Source organism: Sesamum indicum, linkage group LG1, assembly GCF_000512975.1.
Source record: "Sesamum indicum cultivar Zhongzhi No. 13 linkage group LG1, S_indicum_v1.0, whole genome shotgun sequence".
Classification (NCBI taxonomy): Eukaryota; Viridiplantae; Streptophyta; class Magnoliopsida; order Lamiales; family Pedaliaceae; genus Sesamum; species Sesamum indicum.
The window spans coordinates 9525479-9546703 of NC_026145.1; the positions used below are offsets into that span (position 1 = coordinate 9525479).

General features: G+C 33.4%; 4 protein-coding genes across 5 annotated transcripts; all 4 read left to right on the forward strand.

The window, feature by feature from the left end:
* On the forward strand, window positions 1862-4785 carry LOC105162019 (wall-associated receptor kinase-like 8). Its single transcript, XM_011079921.2, has 2 exons — window positions 1862-2152; window positions 2391-4785. Exon 2 carries the CDS (start codon window positions 2433-2435, stop codon window positions 4620-4622), a length of 2190 nt encoding a protein of 729 aa, XP_011078223.2. The 5' UTR covers window positions 1862-2152; window positions 2391-2432; the 3' UTR covers window positions 4623-4785.
* LOC105160273 (tetratricopeptide repeat protein 5) lies at window positions 7609-12312 on the forward strand. 2 transcript variants are annotated; one of them, XM_020696517.1, is made up of 14 exons: window positions 7609-7915; window positions 7994-8103; window positions 8937-9047; window positions 9138-9195; window positions 9305-9394; window positions 9580-9674; window positions 9773-9826; window positions 10028-10165; window positions 10716-10773; window positions 10869-10983; window positions 11106-11175; window positions 11351-11422; window positions 11636-11762; window positions 12180-12312. In XM_020696517.1, the coding sequence occupies exons 1-13, from the start codon at window positions 7741-7743 to the stop codon at window positions 11750-11752; spliced, it is 1263 nt and encodes a 420-aa protein (XP_020552176.1). In that variant the 5' UTR covers window positions 7609-7740; the 3' UTR covers window positions 11753-11762; window positions 12180-12312. The 2 variants fall into 2 exon arrangements, with proteins under 2 accessions (XP_020552176.1, XP_011075892.1); XM_011077590.2 differs by lacking the exon at window positions 12180-12312 and having other exon boundaries at window positions 11636-12101.
* On the forward strand, window positions 14214-15423 carry LOC105162028 (transcription factor SRM1-like). Its single transcript, XM_020694796.1, has 2 exons — window positions 14214-14228; window positions 14343-15423. The coding sequence occupies exons 1-2, from the start codon at window positions 14214-14216 to the stop codon at window positions 14835-14837; spliced, it is 510 nt and encodes a 169-aa protein (XP_020550455.1). The 3' UTR covers window positions 14838-15423.
* LOC105160283 (probable S-adenosylmethionine-dependent methyltransferase At5g37990) lies at window positions 18521-20958 on the forward strand. Its single transcript, XM_011077602.2, has 3 exons — window positions 18521-18679; window positions 19074-19742; window positions 20457-20958. Exons 1-3 carry the CDS (start codon window positions 18551-18553, stop codon window positions 20796-20798), a joined length of 1140 nt encoding a protein of 379 aa, XP_011075904.2. The 5' UTR covers window positions 18521-18550; the 3' UTR covers window positions 20799-20958.

Consider the following 21225-nt stretch of genomic DNA (forward strand, 5'->3'; position numbering starts at 1 on the left):
ATGAGAAGACATGGTTGGGTGTTATGAATTATTTTATTATCATATTGAGATTTATGTAGTATATGTTTCATTCATCATGTATGAATATATTTAATTGGTTATAATAGTTATTTAAGTGCAACGAATTAATGTAAATATGTATATTTAAGTAATTCCAATGAATTGATACATGTGTCTATGAATATAATAGTTAATTGTTGCATGAATATAATCAACGAAACACATATGAATTTATTTATTTTCAATACATATGTACTAAATTTGCTGAATTTAAAAAGTCTCTCTTTTAATTAATAAAATATTAATTTATCGATAAATTAATATCTCTCTAAATTAATAAAATTTCATGGTCCCAAGGTTATTAATTTATAGAGGTTTTACTGTAATGTGATTTTGAAACCATATTATCATAATGGGATGATATCACAAGTTAAAAAATCTTACATTTATCAATTATATAAAAAAAAGATATAAAATATTAAAAGAATCTATATAATATAATATAAATATAAATATAAATTATTATGTAATTAGTATATGTTATATTGTCTTTTATATTAATTTGTGTACTATCAAACTTTTATAGAATTTATAGAAATTTGTAGCATATTATCTTCTTGGTGTTAGAATAATAACGATAGTAATAATAATAATCAACCGCAATTTATGCGGTCTACTAAATATACAATGAAACTCAATTCCACATACGATTTTTCTAAAACTAATGCAAAGACCAAACCAACTCAACCCAAAATATTGAGACCGCCATTACGTATGTATTTTGAGTCAATGGAAACCATGAATTGGACTTTGTTGTGCATATATTGAAAGAGTTTAGAGTATATATATACCCATGATATCATTGTATCTTTAGATTATTTTTTTTAATAAATAAAAACGAACAACTATTATTGTAATTATAATTATTAAATATATATATTTAATAAATATCAACAACAATAATAATTGTATACTATTTATTAATATCAGATAATTATATTTAATTAATACCTACTATTAAAATATAATTATAACATCTCACATATTGATGGGATTCGAACCCACGACCTTAGAGTTATGGGGTTTCAATTTCATCAATAGTATTAGGTCTCCTTTGGCGGGCTCCTCCTCCCTCCCTCTTGCACGCCCGTCGCTCCCCCATTTCCCTCCCCTGGCCGCCTGCTCAACCCAGATCTGCCTTCTCCCCGACCACCTCACCGTTGGCATCTCTCTCTCTATATATATAAATAATTCTTATTATAAAAGTATAAATATATATTCAATTCTAATTATATATAATATATATTTTTTATTTTTATTTATTTAAATTTACACCGTTAGATTTGAACTACATAAAATCCACACCATTGATCTATTAATTAAGGACCTTGAATTGATCAAGATTTGATGGCTATTTAAATAAAAACATAAATGATATTCTAAATTTTAAATTAAAAAAATAAAAATAAAATAAAAAAAGCCCGTGTAGTGCACGAAACGCGTAGGGGTATTTTATTTTATTTTTTATAACACATGAAAATAAATTATTATTTATTTTTATAATGATAAATTACTGATTCCTCTTAATACATGGAGATAAATTACATTTAAGTCAATGTGATATTCCTTCAACAATAAAATATTCTAGTTTCAATTTCGAGTTCTCAAGATTGGAGACTAAATTTGGTTATTCTTTAATTTCTATTGCTTTTGTTCCACCTGCATTCTTGCACTTGTATAGAAAACATTTTCAGCATACTCACATGGTACAACACTGGAGAAGTGTAAGAGAATTTCCAGGCGGCTAAGGTGTTTAAATTGAAAATTCTTTAGTCGATATCAAAGACTAAATCAACAGATCATTTAAAGATGAACCAACTCTATGGATCCTTGTCAGTTGACTTGAAAGACTTTGCTTCTATTGGTAGAACTGCAGTGCTGTTTTTTGGGTAGAAAATACATGGCAGGCAGAGCTCAGGATCTACTGTTCATATTTATATTTCACCTACTTCATTCATGTTTCAATCAATCAGCTCTTAGCCCTTTTCAATCTTCTGCTCCAAATATCTGTATTCGTATTTGGTAGAGCAGGAATAAGGATCTCAAGCACACTCCAGATCACCTCAAATCAGCTAGAAGAATATCGAAAACTGTAAGTTAACAATGTTATTGCGATCCAAATCCTGATAATGCTTCATTTCTTGATCCTCTAAGGAATGACTTTTCTTGGTTAGTAGAAGTTAATGGCTAGTTCGTTTATCTATTCTGTTAAATATTGAGTGAGATGTAGCAGCATAACGGAACAACTCGGGTCATAATATCGAGTTTTACATCCTCATGCTTAAATTAATTCAACTCTATATGTATTCCCTTGGCTTATAATTTTGTAGGATCCATCACAAGTTTATATTGGTTGCTTTGTCAAGAACAAGATGAGGCTGTCCGTAATATACCTTTTCGTTTCCACCCTTTGCCTAATGACCTCTGCTGCTGTGGCTTTATCTTTGGCAAAGCGTGGATGTCAAGACACTTGTGGAAATGTCACCATTCCATATCCTTTTGGAATTGGTTCTGAATGTTATGCAAATTCGTCATTCGCAGTGGTCTGTGACAATTCAACCAATCCAGCAAGGCTGCACTTGAGCAGCATCCAATTGGAAATACTAGATATTTCGTTGCATGGTACAGTTAGAGTTGTGCAGCGTGTTTTCCCTATGACTTGCTCTGATGAACAGAAAACACAATCTTTGGGGAAATCACTTGTTGGAAGTCCTTTTACCATCTCATCGATTCAAAATTCATTGACTGTTTTGGGCTGCAGAAATTCTGTCTGGTTGCGCGCCAACAAGACGACAATAACTGGTGGATGCATGGCTCTTTGTGATTACAACTCTAGGGATACAAGTTGTAATGGTATAAACTGCTGCAAGATAACAATTCCTATGGGCCTTCAAGAGCTTCAAGTTACTTACCAAAGCATTGCAAATGACAAAAATAATACTCCCTTCTGTGGATATGCCTTCCTTGCTGACATGAAATGGTTTAGGGAAGATTACGGGAAATATAATGGCCTGCGCAGTTATTTGTTAGATCCATTTGACGGAGAATTCGGAAATGCAAGTATGGTGCTTGAGTGGGAATACGCCCGCAGTGTGAAGTTTATCCGTTCTAGTTTCTGTGTGTATCCGGGTGATACAAGCTTTGCAGCTTTTAATTATGAAACATTAAGTAAAGTATGCTACTGTGACTTCGGGTTTGAAGGAAATCCCTATCTACCTGAAGGATGCCAAGATATTGATGAGTGTGGCAATTCGACAACTAATTCCTGTTCTGAGGGAGATACTTGTGTCAACAGAATAGGATCTTACGAATGTCAGAAGCCGAAATCTCGGCTGAAAATAGCATTTATCGTCATTGGTTCTGTGCTTGGTGCACTAATTTTGCTCCTGGGAGCATGGAGGTCCACCAAGCTTATTAGAAAGAGAATCAAGGGTATTCGAAAACGAAAGTTTTTTAAGCGAAATGGAGGCCTATTATTGGAACAGCAATTGTCTTCAACTGATAATGGCCTAGAGAAAACTAAGTTGTTTACTTCCAAAGAGTTGGCAGCTGCTACCGACCATTATAATGAGAATCGTATACTTGGTCATGGCGGCCAAGGTACCGTCTACAAAGGCATGTTGGCAGATGGAAGAATTGTGGCTGTCAAGAAGTCCAAAAGGGTAGATGAAGATGATCTTGAAGTCTTCATTAATGAGATCGTTATTCTATCTCAGATAAACCATAGAAATGTAGTAAAGTTACACGGATGTTGTCTAGAGAACGAAGTTCCTCTTCTTGTCTACGAATTCATCCCAAATGGCACACTTTTCCGACACATCCATGAACCAAACGAGGACTTCCCGTTATCTTGGGAAATGCGTACGCGAATTGCTAGAGACGTAGCTGGAGCACTTTCTTACTTGCACTCTGCTGCATATGCACCAATTTATCATAGGGATATCAAGTCAACAAACATACTATTGGATGAAAAGTATGGTGCCAAAGTTTCAGACTTCGGGACGTCAAAGTCAGTTGCCATTGATCAAACTCACCTGACCACAAGAGTATTAGGCACCTTCGGATACTTGGATCCAGAGTACTTCCAATCGAGCCAGTTCACAGAAAAGAGCGATGTCTACAGTTTCGGCGTTGTTATGGTTGAGCTTTTAACTGGGGAGAAAGCAATTTCATCAGTTAGAGCTGAAGTGGGAAAAAGTTTGGCCACACATTTCTTGCATTCAATGGAGGAAGATCATTTATTCGATATTCTTGACCCGAGGGTCCTCAAAGAGGGCAGTAGGGAAGAAGTTGTGGCTATTGCTGAACTTGCTAGAAGATGTCTGCATTTGAATGGAAAGAGAAGGCCAACAATGAAGGAAGTTGCCGTTGAGTTGGAAGGAATTCAACTGCTGAAAGAAGGGTCGGTGGTGGTGCAAAATCATGATAATAACAGAGAATACCATTCAGTTCATGAGTTTGCTGAGTGCTATGACTTCTCTGCCATGTCAGGAAGCATGCATTTCCACACAATTACTGCATCCTCAGCCGAAGTCGAGCGTCCGTTGCTTGATGAGCCGTGAAGAATAATACTGCATTATACTTCTTTAGTCTACATCCAATATATTGCTGGAATATATAGTATATGCGTTTTCCCTTTTGATTGTTTGTATGTTGTGATATTTATATATCTTTGTATGTTTCTTCAAGTATCCATAGTAATTATAAAAGCAAACCCTGTTTCTGTGTCTAAGTTTTTTTTTTTTTTTTTTCACAAAATTTATCTTTAAACCATGGATTGAAGTAAAATAGGTGAAGGAAGTTGGAAACAGTAGCAACAGTAACACTATCAATTTTAATAACTAAAAGATCTTTCTTGAAGTCCCATCTTATTCCATTTGTTATTTTTAATTTATTAATTTTAATTATAAAATTTAATTTTATTGACACGCGTCCCCGATTACATAAATTTTAAAATGTAGACCAAAAGAAACACAGTATTCTTAAAAAAAGACTATACAATCTAACCAAGATGACATGAAAACTATACATTTTTAATTTGAGTACCCATAATTTTATGCCCATAAGTTTTCTAACTCTGATGCAAATAATTTTATTATTATTGTTTCTCATGACTTGATCCCATTTATTTCTTGAAAGGGTCTGGTTCATAATTGAATTAGTATAATTTTTGCTCTTTATATTTAATGCATTTGTTATTTTCACGAGATACAGGGCATCTAATTATCAAAGAGCGTACAACGGTTATCCACTACTTTTCTATTTTTAAATTTATTGCCTCTCTCTCTTTTTCCTTTAAATTAATTTATGTCTATTAATATATCATATGCAATGTGATTTTGGTTGTTATTTATGATAAATCTCACTTTGTTTTATTGTTTCATCTTTCGAAAGATTCAGCTATTTAAAATTGTGAAAAGAAACACACAAAAAGGCTTAAAATTTGTGTCCTTTGATGCTGGTTTTACTTTTACAAGTTCATACTGAAAGAAAATATTGAGATATAAGTTTCAATTTTTCTATATTATTTTTTATTGAGGTTTAATTGATTTATGTTGCATCGAAGAAGGAAATGCTGTGTTTTTTGAATAATTTGAATGTGTCCTTTATGTGCACAATGTATAAATTTGAATTTCCTCTTGACGAAATACACATTAATTCTTTGACATAATGTTTACATTGCAACGACATATATTCATTCAGGAGAAGGAGATCAAAATATAGGTGAAAGGAGCTTTTCTAAAGCTTTGCCGACTTTTATGCTTTATTTTGTATTTTCTTTTTGGTGTAATTTGTGATCTTGCTTTACTGTTGTTTGGATCGATATTAGATGTAATTACTCAAAATTATTATGTAATATTCAACTATTTTTGATAGAAGTCTTTCCAATATTTAAGCTGAGAATTAATGTCGGACTAGACTAATATTTGTGAGAATTGCTTCAAGAAGTTTATGTAATTAGGAAATCGTATAATAAAGTTAGGAATACATATTTTTTTTGCTTTGTTTATAATTAGAAGATTTTTGTGTTTGCATTGATTTATATTTAAAAAATCTATGCACACGGGATTTGCGTGCGACTGCTACTTAAACTAATTAAATAAATCGATCAATGAAATTTAATACTTTTATTGTAATATTTTTATATTCTTTTTATTTCGCTTAAAAAATTATATGTGCGGGAACCGTGTGAGCGAGTTGCTAGTATATAATAGTGAGAGAAGAAATTGTGTTGTATTAATTCAATAAAATTGTAAAGTTATAATAATAAAATAAATTTACACATAAAAATATATTAATTGAGACTTAATAGGCATTTCTAAACACAAAATATTAATTTTATAAGGCAAAAGCATAAAGTTAAAAGAAAAATAATTTTTCTTCACTTTATTTATTTTTTATATCATAAAAATCAAATATATTTTTTTACATACAATGCTTTAGTATAAGTGAACGTAAATTTATATAAGTAAATTTGAACCAAAATAATTATATGCACACGTATATGAATGTGTGTAGAATATACAACCAAAACATTATATTAAACTCTAACTATATGTAAAGTTGTTTAATAATGTAATTTTTGTTAACAATTTTTTTATTTTTTTATTTTATTCCCCGTATTGATGGAAAATAGTCTAAATTGAGAAATAATATTTTATGGAATAAATTGAAGGAAATAAACATAAAAAATTATTCTCTAATTTATTAAGTTAGAGTCGAATCAAAAATATATATAAAGGTACATAGATTAATTTACTTATTATTAAAATTGATGTATTAAAGTTTTATAGACCAAGTGACAAGTTATTTAAACATTCCATAAATAATAAAGTATGTGATTGACATCACAAAGAGAGAAACATAAAACAAAGGCACGTCATTCACATTTTATAATTGCAACATCATAATAATAATAATAATTTATAATATATAAAGGGAGAGTATCTTTTTGACGCCTCTCTTTTTTTATATATTTTTTAATTTAATTTATTTTTTCAGTATTTTTATCTATCTTCTCATTCCCGCTATCTTCTGATAGTTATTTTCTTTTCTGTTTTTTTTTTAAATTTCTTTCATCTTCTTTTTGTTATCATTTTACAAATTTAATATTAACTTATTATTTTATATACTAATAGTTGTGTTTGTGACACAACGTTTCTGTGTGTATATAATAAATAATTTTTCACATTTTAAAATTATTATAAATAAGAGTAAAGTATATAAATTAATACATTTTATTAAAAAAGTAAAAAGAAACAAATAAATAAAAAACTAATCTATTAATTAATATAAAATTTAAAAAGTTAAATAATTTAATTATTTTATTAGTTAAAAAGGCATTTTTATCTTCATAAAAAATGATGCGACTGTATTACTAACTGTCACTTTTGAATATGAATTATTATTTTTTATATTAATATAAATATTTTATTTTAAATAATATTTATAAAAATTACACACATATAAAATATGCTGCAAATTATTAATAATAATAATAATTCCACCCTAGAGGAGATGCAGATAAAACTTCCCCCTTTCTCCTTTTTCTTTTCCCTTCGTTTTCTCTAAACGCTCTAAATACTTAGTTATATATTTTGCTTTACCAGTACGAACATTTCAGGGTGTCTGGTTCTTGGAGTTGGACTTGTTCTTCTTGGGGTTTCATTGCCAAAAAATATGAGCAGCGGGAGTAGAGAAGATGAAGAAGATCTGTTTGCGGAGGCGTCAAAGGCTGTGGATTTGCTCTACAACATTCGGGACACGTACTTCCCCACGAACCCAGATGAGAAAACCTCCAAACTCCTCACGGAATCAAATCTTGCCCTCCAGCTGCTGGATAAAATACCCCCAGGTTTTATTGTGCACAGACCAGTCAATGTATTTGGAATCTAATATTTACATATATGTTCTTTTGATTGTTATGATGCAGAACAAAGGAAAACGCCGATGCAAAGAGCAACTTATGAATATTTGAGAGGGAAAGTATTGGATGTTTTCCCTGAGTATAAGAAAGAAGCAGAGGATCATCTCTCCAAGTCTGTGAGTGGTGTCTAAAGGATTTAAAGTTGCTTTTTTTTTTTTATGTCTTTCTGGTTTATTCTTGGTGTTAGGTCCTGAGGTGTGCTTTTTGGTGATTAATTCACTTTTATGTTTTGCTGTTTGAGAATCATGATTTAGTGGGAAAATTTGTTCCCCATGCTAAAGTTTAAAGAAGTTAACTGTCTTTCCTGGCCCTGGCGAGCTAGGCACACTCTTGCAACGGAGAGCTTCCAATAGTAGTCATATCTTTGTAATTAGAGTCTAAATCTAATATCATAAGAAGGAGGGTTAAACATTCTGGTTTTATGTACTGACTACATTTTGATTTTGCTAGTAGGCTTTGTTATTACCATGCCAAAATGGAAAATGACTTGAGAAACTAAAAGAAGATTAAATCTTTACTGGAAAATATCATTGCGTATTTTCTAGGTAACTATTATCACTGGTTTCCATCTTCAATCTCTCTAAAGTTATAGATTATTCTATATGCACAACTTGTCTCAAGCAATGGAAGAAAGCTAACTAGAAACAAGTAAAAAAAGAACCTGCTGTGCACCTCTTTCAATGAATAGGACTTGGGATTCTCAATTGGTTGAAGCAGAGTAAAAAGAGCTTGCTTTGCCATTGCACAAGAAAGCCTCTTACTCTAGCCGTGCATGGGTAATATTCTTTTTTGGTGGGTTGTTTTATTCTCGTGTGAAATTTGATGCAGTTGGACTTCTTTTCTTGATTATAGATGCGGTAATTGGTATCTCTATGCTATTATAATATTTTGATATTTGTGGTTTTATTTCTTTCTTTTTGCTGATACTTTGAATGCTACTTTTATATAGGTGAAACTGAATCCTTCACTTGCAGATGCTTGGTTAAGCTTAGGTAATTGCATTTGGAAGAAAGGTGATTTAGCTTCAGCAAAGAACTGTTTTACACTTGGCTTAAGGAAGGTCATTCTCTTGATCCTTGTGTTTTTACAAAGAAGTTTCTTTCGCTCGATTAAGTTGTGTATATGTTTAATCTTTTATAATAAATTTCAGGGTCCAAATAAAGGACTTCTTTGTCAATTATCAATGCTTGAAAGAAGAATGGCTCAAGGCAAGATTAGAATGTCTTTCCATTACGTTTCTCTAGAATTTGGTTGGGCTTATCTTTGCTGATAGTTAGCTACATTGTCTCATTTGCCTGACTTATTTACACTTTCCAGGTGCTGAAGACCAGATCAAAATTGTTGATGACAGCATTAAGCATGCAAAAGAAGCCATCGCTCTAGATGTCAAGGATGGAAACTCTTGGTGTATGTCTTAAGAAAGATCATATGTATAGCCTTAGAGTTAATGCATGAGCGTTGTTGCTAATTTTTGCTAGTGCTCATTTCATACTTTCTGAAGTTATATTACATGATATATCTATTTTGTTGAACGTGAGCATCCTTTTGGTTCTTTGGATTTCCATATGTTTTCTTATCTTATTTATTTACAGATAACCTGGGGAATGCTTGTCTCACATCTTTCTTTGCCACTGGAGCATGGGATCATGGAAAGCTTCTGCAGTCTTTAAAAGCCTACCAACATGCTGTGCGTATTATGTTGAAAACTTTGTCTTCATCAATTCTTTGCTGCAGTTTCTGTTACAAGCTTTTGTTAAGCTCATAAGTTTACTTTGTACTTGTCAGGAAAAAGATGAAAGAATGAAGACAAATCCTGATCTCTACTACAACTGTGCTATTGTAAGGCTCTATCTTCTGTTTCATTTCTCTTAAAAGTGTTTTATGCGTGGAAACAATGTAGGAGTCTACTGTTCTATGGGTATATTTATGTCCACTGTCAGCACCCTTTATGTCATTTTATTTTTTCTGTCTGCTTAATCATGATAAACATTGTTTTTACTTTTTAGGTAATATTTACTTTTCTTTGAAATGTGAATATAGGTCAACAAATATCTAGAGAACTATGAGAGAGCCCTGAGTGGATTTGAAGCTGCTGCACTGAGGGATCCTGGTCTGAATGCCATGGAAGAAGTTCATAAGATTGTTCGCCTACTTGACAAAATAGAGAGTTTGCTACGAGTAAGATGATTGTCTAGCTAATATAGTAAATTTGGCAACCCTTTTTAACTTCTAGACTATCATGCCAATTTTATCTCTTGTTCTTGCTAGCATGCTTGCATTTGGAATGCAGTAAGTTAAGTTTCTACCACTATCTGTCCTGGCTGAATGCATTTAGCTGTAAGCTGGTAACCAGGAAAATTCAGATGGTTGTAAGTAATGTTTTGCATGAAAATAATATTGTAGGCCTGGATTACTTTAGCATCTACGGGTTTAACTTATTATCCAGCAAGTTTATTAGAATCTACTATATTTGGCCTTGAAGATAAGCAATTGTGTTCTTTGTGCGACACTCAAATATTTTGAACTCTGTGTCTCTGATATGATTCATAAATAAATTTGTTGACTTCTAAGAATTTGGATGCTTGCCCTTACCTTTGCTGTGTAATTGAAAAGTTAAATCTTTATGATCGTAACCATTTTTTGTTTAAAATAAACAAATCATTTTAGATTTTTTTTTAATTACCATTGATGATGATGCAGCTAATTTTAATGTCTCATTGTTACATAGGGACAGACCAAGGTTAAACGACTAGCTTCCTTGGCATCATCACTCGCTAGTGTCAACTGTAAGCAATCTGAATACTGCAATATCTTAGATTAGGTGGACTATGGTTTGCAATTAGCCTGTGTTTGAGTTGAAATGTTGATCAATTTGTGCCAGTGAATCCTTCATACAGAGGAGAGACGATAGATCGTTTGTTGGAAGGTCTCAACAAAGCAGTTGCAATTGTAGGAAGAGTTGTATTCTTTGTCAAACACGAGAATGTGGCGCCATTGTAAGTTTGCTCCTTCTCTGATCAAAATCCTGCTGTCTCCTCACGGCATCTATTGTGGAAATATACCTGTTAATTATATGTATACTGTCTCACACTACTCATTCCACTCTACAATTTTACAGTTACTATTTGCTGTGTGATTCCAGTCAGATATGCTATGTTCTCTCTGTGTACGGAATACAGAATGAGGCTGTAAGTTGGCTGCTTCAACCTTTTCCTTTATTCATTTCTTAATTGAAGAAACCCTTTATTTATTCTATGCACCTGATGGAACATTTCAGATTTCAAATGGCTTGGTATAAGTCAGAAAGATATGCTTTCACATGGATTCACTTGCTATTAATTATCTCGTTGATTGTTTTTTCAGATTAAAGAAGGAGATCAACTCACTCTTTTGGACCCTTCTTACCATTATGTTGATTTTTCCTGGAAAGGAAAGGTATGCTGCCAATATTTTCCTAGCTACTGATTGGTCCCCCATCCTTGTTTAGATGTACAACCTTCTTAACAGAGTTAGATACGGACATGTCAACTAGCAATGCAGTTTTATTGGTGCTGTGATGCATACTCATATTCATTTTTCTGCAACTCTCAAGGGGGTTGGGTTAATTCAGGTTTCATATTCTTTAAATTAATCAATTTTGGTTGGCAGTTGTATCAGTTCAGATCCGTCCGCATTGATTTCTTGGAGCAATTGCTCGTGAATGGGAAAACTTTGTCATCTCAGCATTCCGTTCAAACATCAATCTATGCTCAAAACAAGACATGAAAAGAACAAGGTACGAAAGCGGCTTGGTTCTTGTCTAGGCAGTGTAATACAATGGAAAAGAAAATTCCCTGAAGTGGAAGAAGAACGAACTTTGCTTGAAATAGTGGAATTGTGTATAATCCTGCGGAGAAAAAATTATTCATCTTTGTCCAAACGAATCTTGTTGAATCTAAAGCTGTAAATAGATCTAGATATGGGTGAAAAATACGTCACAATTATTTCTGATGTCATGATTAATGATAAAAAAGGGTTTGTTGTATGTGTACCAAATTCTAAGTTGTTGAAATGCATTCGACTCGTCAATGCATGTTTCGGAAACTGCTTTGATTGGTTGTACAGTTTTTTGTAAGAACACAAGTTCTTGACCCCTTTCCATCTTCCCCGTCTTTCTACAGTACTTTAGTATTAACCATTCTTGAACCTGCAGGGAGGGCGCCCGATTGCAGCACCATGGGCTCCTTACCACGGGATTTTCTTTAACGTATGTCAACATTTCTTTTATTTAACTTGTACTCCGTGTTAAGGTACGAATAAATAAAAAATTATAAATAATTCAAATTTTATACTATAAAAATAAGTGATTGATTACTGAGCTGAATCTAATTTAAAAATAATCAATAATAAAAACATTAAAGATATAAAAATAAACAAAATAATGTTACTAATTGATTTATCTCAAAAACATGTAAATCTTTTGCATAGAAGGTAAATACCAACACATATATCTAAATTTAAATAAAAATACAAGATATTAAATCAAAAAAAATGTGATTAGTCTTTTTGGGAAAGATAAATAGACATAGACTTATCTAAAACTAAACAATAAATAAATAAATAAAAGCATGATCTCTTATGTTAGAATGCAAAGAGAATCCAAACATATACATAACAGTTGTATAAATGATATCAATTTTTTTTGTTTTATTATATATAGATGTGATGATGCATCACCAACAGAAGAATACGATGTAATTTAGATCAGAACCCCTTATTGCAAATCAGATTAAGTTTCGAGCTAGGTCGTCTTGTTTCCATGTCATACGTAATTTTATAAACTACCGTGGTTGCTACAACATAATCAACATTAATACCTCTCAGCTGCTTCCCTTTTATACTTTTTAAAAATAAAAAATTGAGTTCTGGGTTGTATTATTTTATTTTCACACGATAAATAAAGACCCTGGGTCTCCCAGTGTAGGACTTCTCCCATTCATTTGGAAAGTTAATTATATTTAGATTTTCTTCAAAAATATAAAATTATACTTACACACCTTTCGAAAATTATACTTAACCTCTTTTTCTTAAAATTTGAATGAAAAATGCTGAAGCTTGAAAAAAAAAATTGCATAAATTTTTAATTTTATCACTCATTTAATATTTTTATGTAATAATTTTGTAGTTATGAAGAAAAAAAACTATAATGATGTTAGCCCCACTTCATATATATTGCATTTTTCTCTTTATACATATAAAAATATACACAAAAATGTTAAATGAGGGACAAAATTCAACAATAGCGTAAAGCATAGCTTGAAAATCTTTAATACAGTAGATGATGTAGTCATGAAAGATGCAACATAGCCAGCTAGTTTGAGATGCTGTATTGATTGGTATTTGGTTTAATTATTTACAGAGCGAGACGGGGGGTAAAATTTGTTGATGCCATGTTCCTTATTTCCTTTAATTTGGGGTGTAAAATGGTAATATATCAGCTTCCACTTGTTTAAGACTTTCATAATTTCAGCAGTGTCGGACTTGTTTTGGCATTTTATTATAAGTAGGTAAGAGATGTTAGGAATGACTAATAAGAAGACCAAATCCCTTGCCCTATTTTTAACTATTAACCAACAAATCCTCTTTGATTCTATTATATCCATTGGATTAAGGATTGGATAAGTCCAATTGATCTTATCTACTTAGTCAATTAAGGATTGGATAAGTCCAATTAATTTTATCTACTTAGTCATGGCTCTATAAATAGGTCTTGAGTTCATTTCATTTTGAAAAAAAAAACAATCGAGAGCCTTTTCTCTTCTAACTCTTTCCTCTTCTTTCACTTCTGAGTGTTAATTTTGTTCGTTGTTTCAAGCTTTCTTCCACGAGTGCGCGTGTAAGAAAGTAATAGATGTGTTAACCTTGAGGAGCGATCGATTTATACTATCTGCACCACGGTAGTACCGAAATTTCGCTTTCAAGGCAGTGGTTTTTCCACGGCACAGTCTTTCAATATTCCAACAAGTTGAAAGCGAAATTGTAGTATCAAATACATCAACATTAGATTGCCAAAGAATGGAAAGACATTTTATTGTTTTGTGGTTTTGTTTGAGATCATGTTTAGGCGTTTGGTTCTCGGCTGATTTGGTTTTCTTTTCATCCGAAAATGCAATATAGATATGCTAATCCTTGTGTGGCTCTTGTTTAGGGAACCCAATGATCTCTCATATTCTCAATTAAATGAGAAATGGTCAATTTGGAGGTCCAAACCATTGGGTTAAAACCCCCCAAATCATAGAAGAAAAAGAAAGAATTAATCCAAAACCCACTGTACCAAATCTTCTCTATGAAATATGTATGGAATTGATGCCAACAGCAATCGGTGGATTCCGCCACCGCAGTATGGAGTCGGCAAGAGGACAAGATTCTTGAGCAGGCTCTGGTGGAATTCCTGGTAGGAATCGACCACCGGTGGCGGAGAATAGCTGAATTTCTTCCGGGTAAATCGCCAGACGAGGTCAGACTGCATTACGAGGCTCTCTTGCATGACATCGTCGAGATAGACTCGGGCCGCGTTGAGCTGCCGGGTTATTCGGATGAATCCGCGCCGCTTGGGTGGGACGAGCATGCCAGGCTGAGGGCGCCGGGTCAAATCTCGTTCGGCGGTGGGAACCGCAGTCGGCACTCCGAAGTTGAACGGAAAAAGGGCACGCCATGGACAGAAGATGAACACAGGTTAATCCGATTGGTTTCAATTATTATTGAGTTTAATTTGCTGCTTTTTGGAATCCTTTCATATTTATTGATTTTGAAAGTTCAATTTTGGTCGAAAGCAGAAGGTTCTTGTTCTTGGGATGTAGGATATTGCTGAAATTTTGTATTAGGGTTTTGGTTGTTTTATTTTTCTTTTATGATTTTAATGTTTTTGATCATTTTATTTTTGAATTTAGAGGGTGAGTTGATTGATATTACGCTGCTTTGTTTGCGAGTCTGTTGATTGGTTGAAGGAACAGGAAATGGGTAATGAAATGGGAACTCCAAGAAACAGGGGACGTTGTTTGCTTATTCACATAAGGATAAGTTTGGAATGATGGATATATAGGTAGAGATTTTAGATTCACGATAAAAATAGAATGAATTATATTGACGTTTTTTTAGATTATGTCAAATTACACAAATAAATCTTATATTTTATAAAAATTTCAGCTAGTGCCTAAGGGGTGTTAGTGTAATATTTTTTCAAATGGTGTTTGTATAAGTTTTGCATTTCAAGATGGTGTATTACCTCAGTTTTGGTTGCCCTATTTGAGCAAGTTTTGCTGATTTGATTGATTAAATTCAATATATCTTCTTCCAAGAATGTTCCTTTGTTATCAGAAGTTGGAACATTTTCAAGATTTCAAATCTTGATATCAGTATATTCTGTTAAAGACGAATATATAGTAGTTGTAGTTTATTCTCATCATGTGATGAAAATATGTCAATCACTTTAAGATGATGTGTTAACTTTCAGTACCAGTCCACCAAATTTAGTAAAAATGAGATAGTATTCTTTCTGAGCTCAGTAATTGTGGTGAAGTAGGAGTTCCTATTTGGAGATTGCATCTAATCCATAGTTCCTATTTCAGTTCATCTGGGTAACCATTGATCACAGCTCTGATATATTTCTTCTTCTTAAGTTGATTAATCAAGTTAACCCCAGTACTCTATCTGAGAGTATTTGTGCACTGTTTTGTCCTAATTTTGGTTGTATTTCTTACAATCACTCTCACTGCTCCTTTCACTCACCACGTTCAAACTCGTATGACATAAAAAATTTGATGGACTACTGCATTTGCACCACGGTTAATCGTTCTTGTCTATCTTAAGATACGCCTGCAGTACTATGATTAATTGCAACAAGTAATGGTGATGAGTGCCAGGCTATTTGGTCATGTTTCTTGTTAGGCTTCGGGAATCATGATCATTCTATTATTTCTGGAGACTTGGGCCTTTTGATTGCAGAATGTATTAATCAAGACCAACTAGTGTTACCCGGCTTAAGAAATGCACTCTGTGAGAAGGCTTGAGAAGATCAAAGAGTGTTGTTTTGTTCAAGAGATGCACTCTGTTTGAAACTGTGGCAACAACAATCGTGGATGACTTATGATTTGAATGTTTTAGTGGAGAGGCGGAGCGAGAGTAATGCTAGCACGTTGGAATCTGCTGAGTTTGTCTATGTCACCCTCTCTACTTGTGTTTTAATGTGCATGTGAATTTTCTAAGATGCACTGTCGGGTTTTCTTGTTGGTCATCGTATACTTTTGCCAACAGAACTTTGCAAAGAATGAAATATGGTAATGACCATATAAATCCATAGCCCTGTGTTTGGGTGGTCCTAATAAGGACTTGATGGATAACCCTGACTTTGTTAAGGAAGATAGCTTCATAGCTCAGTTGTTGAGTGGTGTATAAGACTTGATGAAGCTATCTAGAGAGGTGGGCTGCCTTCTATGAAAGAAAAAATGAAAGTTCTTTTTAGAGCACTCATTAGAATCCAAGGTACAAGCGCACGGCCTTTAATAGCGCTCGGAACTTTATCGCGGAACAACGAACATTAAGGAATTCATACGTGATTGTGGGGGGGTCTCAATTTGAGCTATCGAAAGTTCAAGAGTTATATCACTCTCGTTAGCCAAATTGATTGCCTCACTTCACTACGCATTAATTCAATCGAAAGATATTAATGCTTAAGTATATCTATTCCTTCACTCAGAAATCATATTCTTCTTCTATATTAGTCATTTGTGGGGGATTGTTAGGAATGACTAATAAGAAGACCAAGTCCCTTGTCCTATTTTTAGCTATTAACCAACAAATCCTCTTTGATTCTATTATATCCATTGGATTAAGGATTGGATAAGTCCAATTGATCTTATCTACTTAGTCAATTAAGGATTGGATCAATTAATTTCTACTTAGTCATGGCTCTATAAATAGGTCTTGAGTTCATTTCATTTTGAAAAAAAACAATCGAGAGCCTTTTCTCTTCTAACTCTTTCCTCTTCTTTCACTTCTGAGTGTTAATTTTGTTCGTTGTTTCAAGCTTTCTTCCACGAGTGCGCGTGTAAGAAAGTAATAGATGTGTTAACCTTGGGGAGCAATCGGTTTATACTATCTGCACCACGGTAGGTAAGAGATGATACACGTATAGGACCACATGTCACATGCAGCTATCAGTTGTATGTGTCAATAATTTTGTACAGTCGTAGCAATTAGTACTGTGACGATGTATTTGTAGAGTATGCTATTCATAGTAAAGTCGCTGTTCTGTTCGTCTTATATATATTTAGTAGGTAGAGTACGCTGCAGGTATACCACCTACGCCTTTCCTCTCATTTATTCCACGTTAACTCCTGTAAGGAAAACCACTTTCCTTGCTTTCTTGCCCCTGAGTTTGCTCTCCCTCGCTTTTCACTAACGTGTAGATTCATTTGTTAGTTAAAATATAGTGAATATGTTAATATTAACAAAAATAATTATTCCAGATTAGGCATATATAACATTTTTTCTTATCATACCACTCTTATTAATAAAAAAAGATTTATTTGATATATAATAAGTTAATTGGGGATAAGTATGAATTTTCATTCAATTTTTTATCAACAAATTCGATGAATATTGACTGACGGGAATGATCTATTTGCTAAGCATAATCAAACGTCAGGATAACAATAGGCATATAACAGTGTTTTTTTTTTTTTTTTTTTTTTTTTCGACGAAATAACAGTGTTTTTTTTTTTTTTTTTTTTTTCATTTTCGACGAATTTTGGGTGAGTTTCTGAGGGAACAGTATCCGTCCAAAAAAGGTTAAGACAGAACACAATTTCTGACAACATTATGATGAAACAGGCGTCTGCTGGAAAATCGCCCTAGTGACCAATAATTTCTTGAAACAAAGAAAATGATAACTAATTGATTACATTATTTTTAAAAAAGTGATTATCACGTTTGAGTTTATAATTTGATAATTCATCATACAAGTACAGATGTAAATTAATATTTACGAAACTAATCTTATTCTTGAGATTAATTGAAGAAATTTAAAAAAAATAATAATCAATATAATGGTTTATTAGCTTGATGAAAAACAATTATGGTGAGATTAAAAAATATAACTTTTATTAAAATATGATTTTGATGGAACTTAATAAAACAAAAGTAATTATTAAAAAAAATGATCGAACAATGTAACGAAAATTGTGTTTGGAAAGAAAGTCATAAACTTCTCAACAATAAAAACATTAACTATTTTAGTAGAGACTTCAACATTGTAAACTGGAACTCCGCCTAATTACATTTACTACCCTATATATTAGGGAGGGTAGTAAAACAAGGATCCCACATATAGGCGGTAAGTAGAGTCTAGTTATATAAGATACACTCAGCTAGTTCGAGAAAGTTGTATTTAAACATGTGAAGAACGTTTGTTGCTCAAAATAATTACATGCATATGCCAGTATAAATACTTATCCTAATTATACTTCATCAATCAAAAGTTAGCAAAGTGTTCATAAATACAAGCAATTTGAAGGGCCGGAAAAGATGACTTGCAAGGACGGCAAGGCGGATAACGTTGCGAACGAGGCTTTGCCAAGACCCACCTATCTACCTTTCTATCCCATGAATCCTGGAGATGGACCTCATAGCTATGTCCAAAACTCCTCCTACCAGGTACAAACTTCTGTTTTCTTGCTTTTAATGATACACATACTTATATATGTTTGTGTAAGGATTCTGTCTGTGGAACAACATGCAGGGAAATTCTAGTTTGGATCTGGTTTGGCCAAATTTGAATCAATCACATGGCAAGTGCAATATATTTGCTGTGTGATTGGCGTTCAATTAAAGGAAAGTGACCAATCATATAGTAAGTGTATCACAATTGTTTTGTGATTAGTTTGATTCGATCGGATTTGATCCAAACTAAAATTTTTTCTAACATGTATATATTACACGAGCTGATCAACCACATACATGGCTGTGTCAGAAAGTTGAAGAAATATAGTGAACTTTTTATGGGAGTTTGGTCACCTGTTATGATTGGCATAGTAGTGGTTTCTTTCAGAGAGGAGTAGTGGATATTGCAAAGCCAATCATAGAAGATGAAATTGCGAGAAAACTAGACATCAAGAACTTATCTTCAACCACCCCAAATTGCTTTTGGGTTGCAGACTTTGGCTGCTCAACTGGCCACAACTCTTTTCCTGCCATGCAAATCGTCACTCAAGCTATCTACCAAAAACATGCTTCCTCAGGACTCATCACTCCCAAAGTCCCGGAACTTTTCGTGGTCTTTAATGATGTTATCACCAATGATTTCAACACCCTTTTTAGTACCCTTCCACCCTATAGGAATTACAATGCAATCGGAGTTCCTGGGGACTTCCACGGCCGACTCCTGCCGGAGTCGTCCCTGCACTTTGCTTACTCGTCTTGGGCACTCCAGTGGCTTACTGAGGTGCCAAAGGCGGTGGCGGAAAGTGGTTCTCCGGCTTGGAACAAAGGGGAAATTCTATACACAAGAGACAGAGTGGAAGTTTGTGCTGCCTACTTGAATCAGTATGCTAAGGATCTAGAGGCATTCATGGAAGCTAGAGCAGTGGAGATGGTGAGTGGAGGGCTAATGGCCCTTCTAGTTCCTGCCGTTCCTGCCTTTTGGAATCCTGAGACAGAATACACCATCCCTTCTGATCTCAACCTTTTGGGATCTTGCCTCATGGACATGGCCAAGAAGGTAACTATTCCCAACAACAATTTCATGATTTTTAAATCGTGGTCTTTATAGTAAAAGGAATAGTGAAAAAATTGCCTAGTTAGTCCCGTAATTTAGGGGTGACATTTTTTATATAGTATAAATTGATCTAAGCAATTTAATTTTGTAATTTTAAAATTTTAGCAATTTTAGTTATTTTTTTTGTCAAGTTGGTCGAAAATTTGTATATGACTTGTACACGATCCAATTAATTTGCGATTTTAAATCAATTCGTGCAGGAAAAAAAAATGCCACCCCTTAAGTTAGAGAATTAAAATTGTATTTTCGGAGTCAGTAATTAATTTTAATTTTGCGGTGAAAACAGCTTATTAAATAAAAGATTTCTTGATTCAGGGATTAATACGTACGTTTTGCTGCCTAGGGTGGATATGATGTTATTGGACTGCCTTTATTCAACCCTCTTCCAATTTTATGTCCCATAAAGATTGAAAAATGAATAAAATGCTGCATTAGAGCCCACACAAAATCATTTTGCTATATTATCAATGATCTATATCAGCCACGTTGATCATTTATAAACAACCAATGACATCTAGATCTTGGCTCATATTTGAATTCTTTTAGCTCACCCGAATCCATGTAAAATTGTAAACAGAAAGCATAACTACGGACCCGACAAGTGTATATATATATATATATATATTTTCCCAATATATCCTGTCAATGTTCTTGCAGGGAAAGTTCAGTGAAGCAAAAGTAGACTCATTCAACCTCCCTTTCTACTTTACCACCCCAGAACAGTTGAAGGCCATATTAGAGAGCAGCCACAGTTTCGCTCTTGAAAGATTGGAGATACTAAACAACCCCGGAAAGTACACCTTGCCCAGTGTCAACGCCCGTGCAGCATTCTTCAGGGCTGTCCTTGAAGGACTGCTGACAGATCACTTTGGAAGTGATATCATCGATGAATTGTTCACCCTATACATGGAGAAACTTGCAGCTTCACCGGTGTTCCTGAACCCTGACAAAGACAAATCTATAGTGATTCTTGCTGTCCTCAAGCGAAGATCCGACTAATTTTACAATACCGTGGACTCAGAAGGGATCTCCATGTTGCAATAAGCATTGCATTTTGCAGTATTCCATGTTGTTGTTTACTTCCTTTCGGTTGTAAATTAAACTGGGATTTCTCTGTAATATCAATTTCTTCTTGCTTAGAAGTTGAAGCTTTTTCATACTTTGATTTTCAGCATATAAACTCTTGGCGTGCTTTTGACATTTTCTCATTAATAACTTTTTCATTCGATTTCATCAACAATCAATTATACGGTCACCTAATAATTCATCTTATGTCCAGACATTACAATCACATATAACACATAGTAACAATTTTATAGATATTCCCAACAAATAGCCCACAATTAAATATATAAACAACCAATATACAATACTATATAAATATAAATCTAAGATTAAGATCAGATATATAAGCAATCAATATATA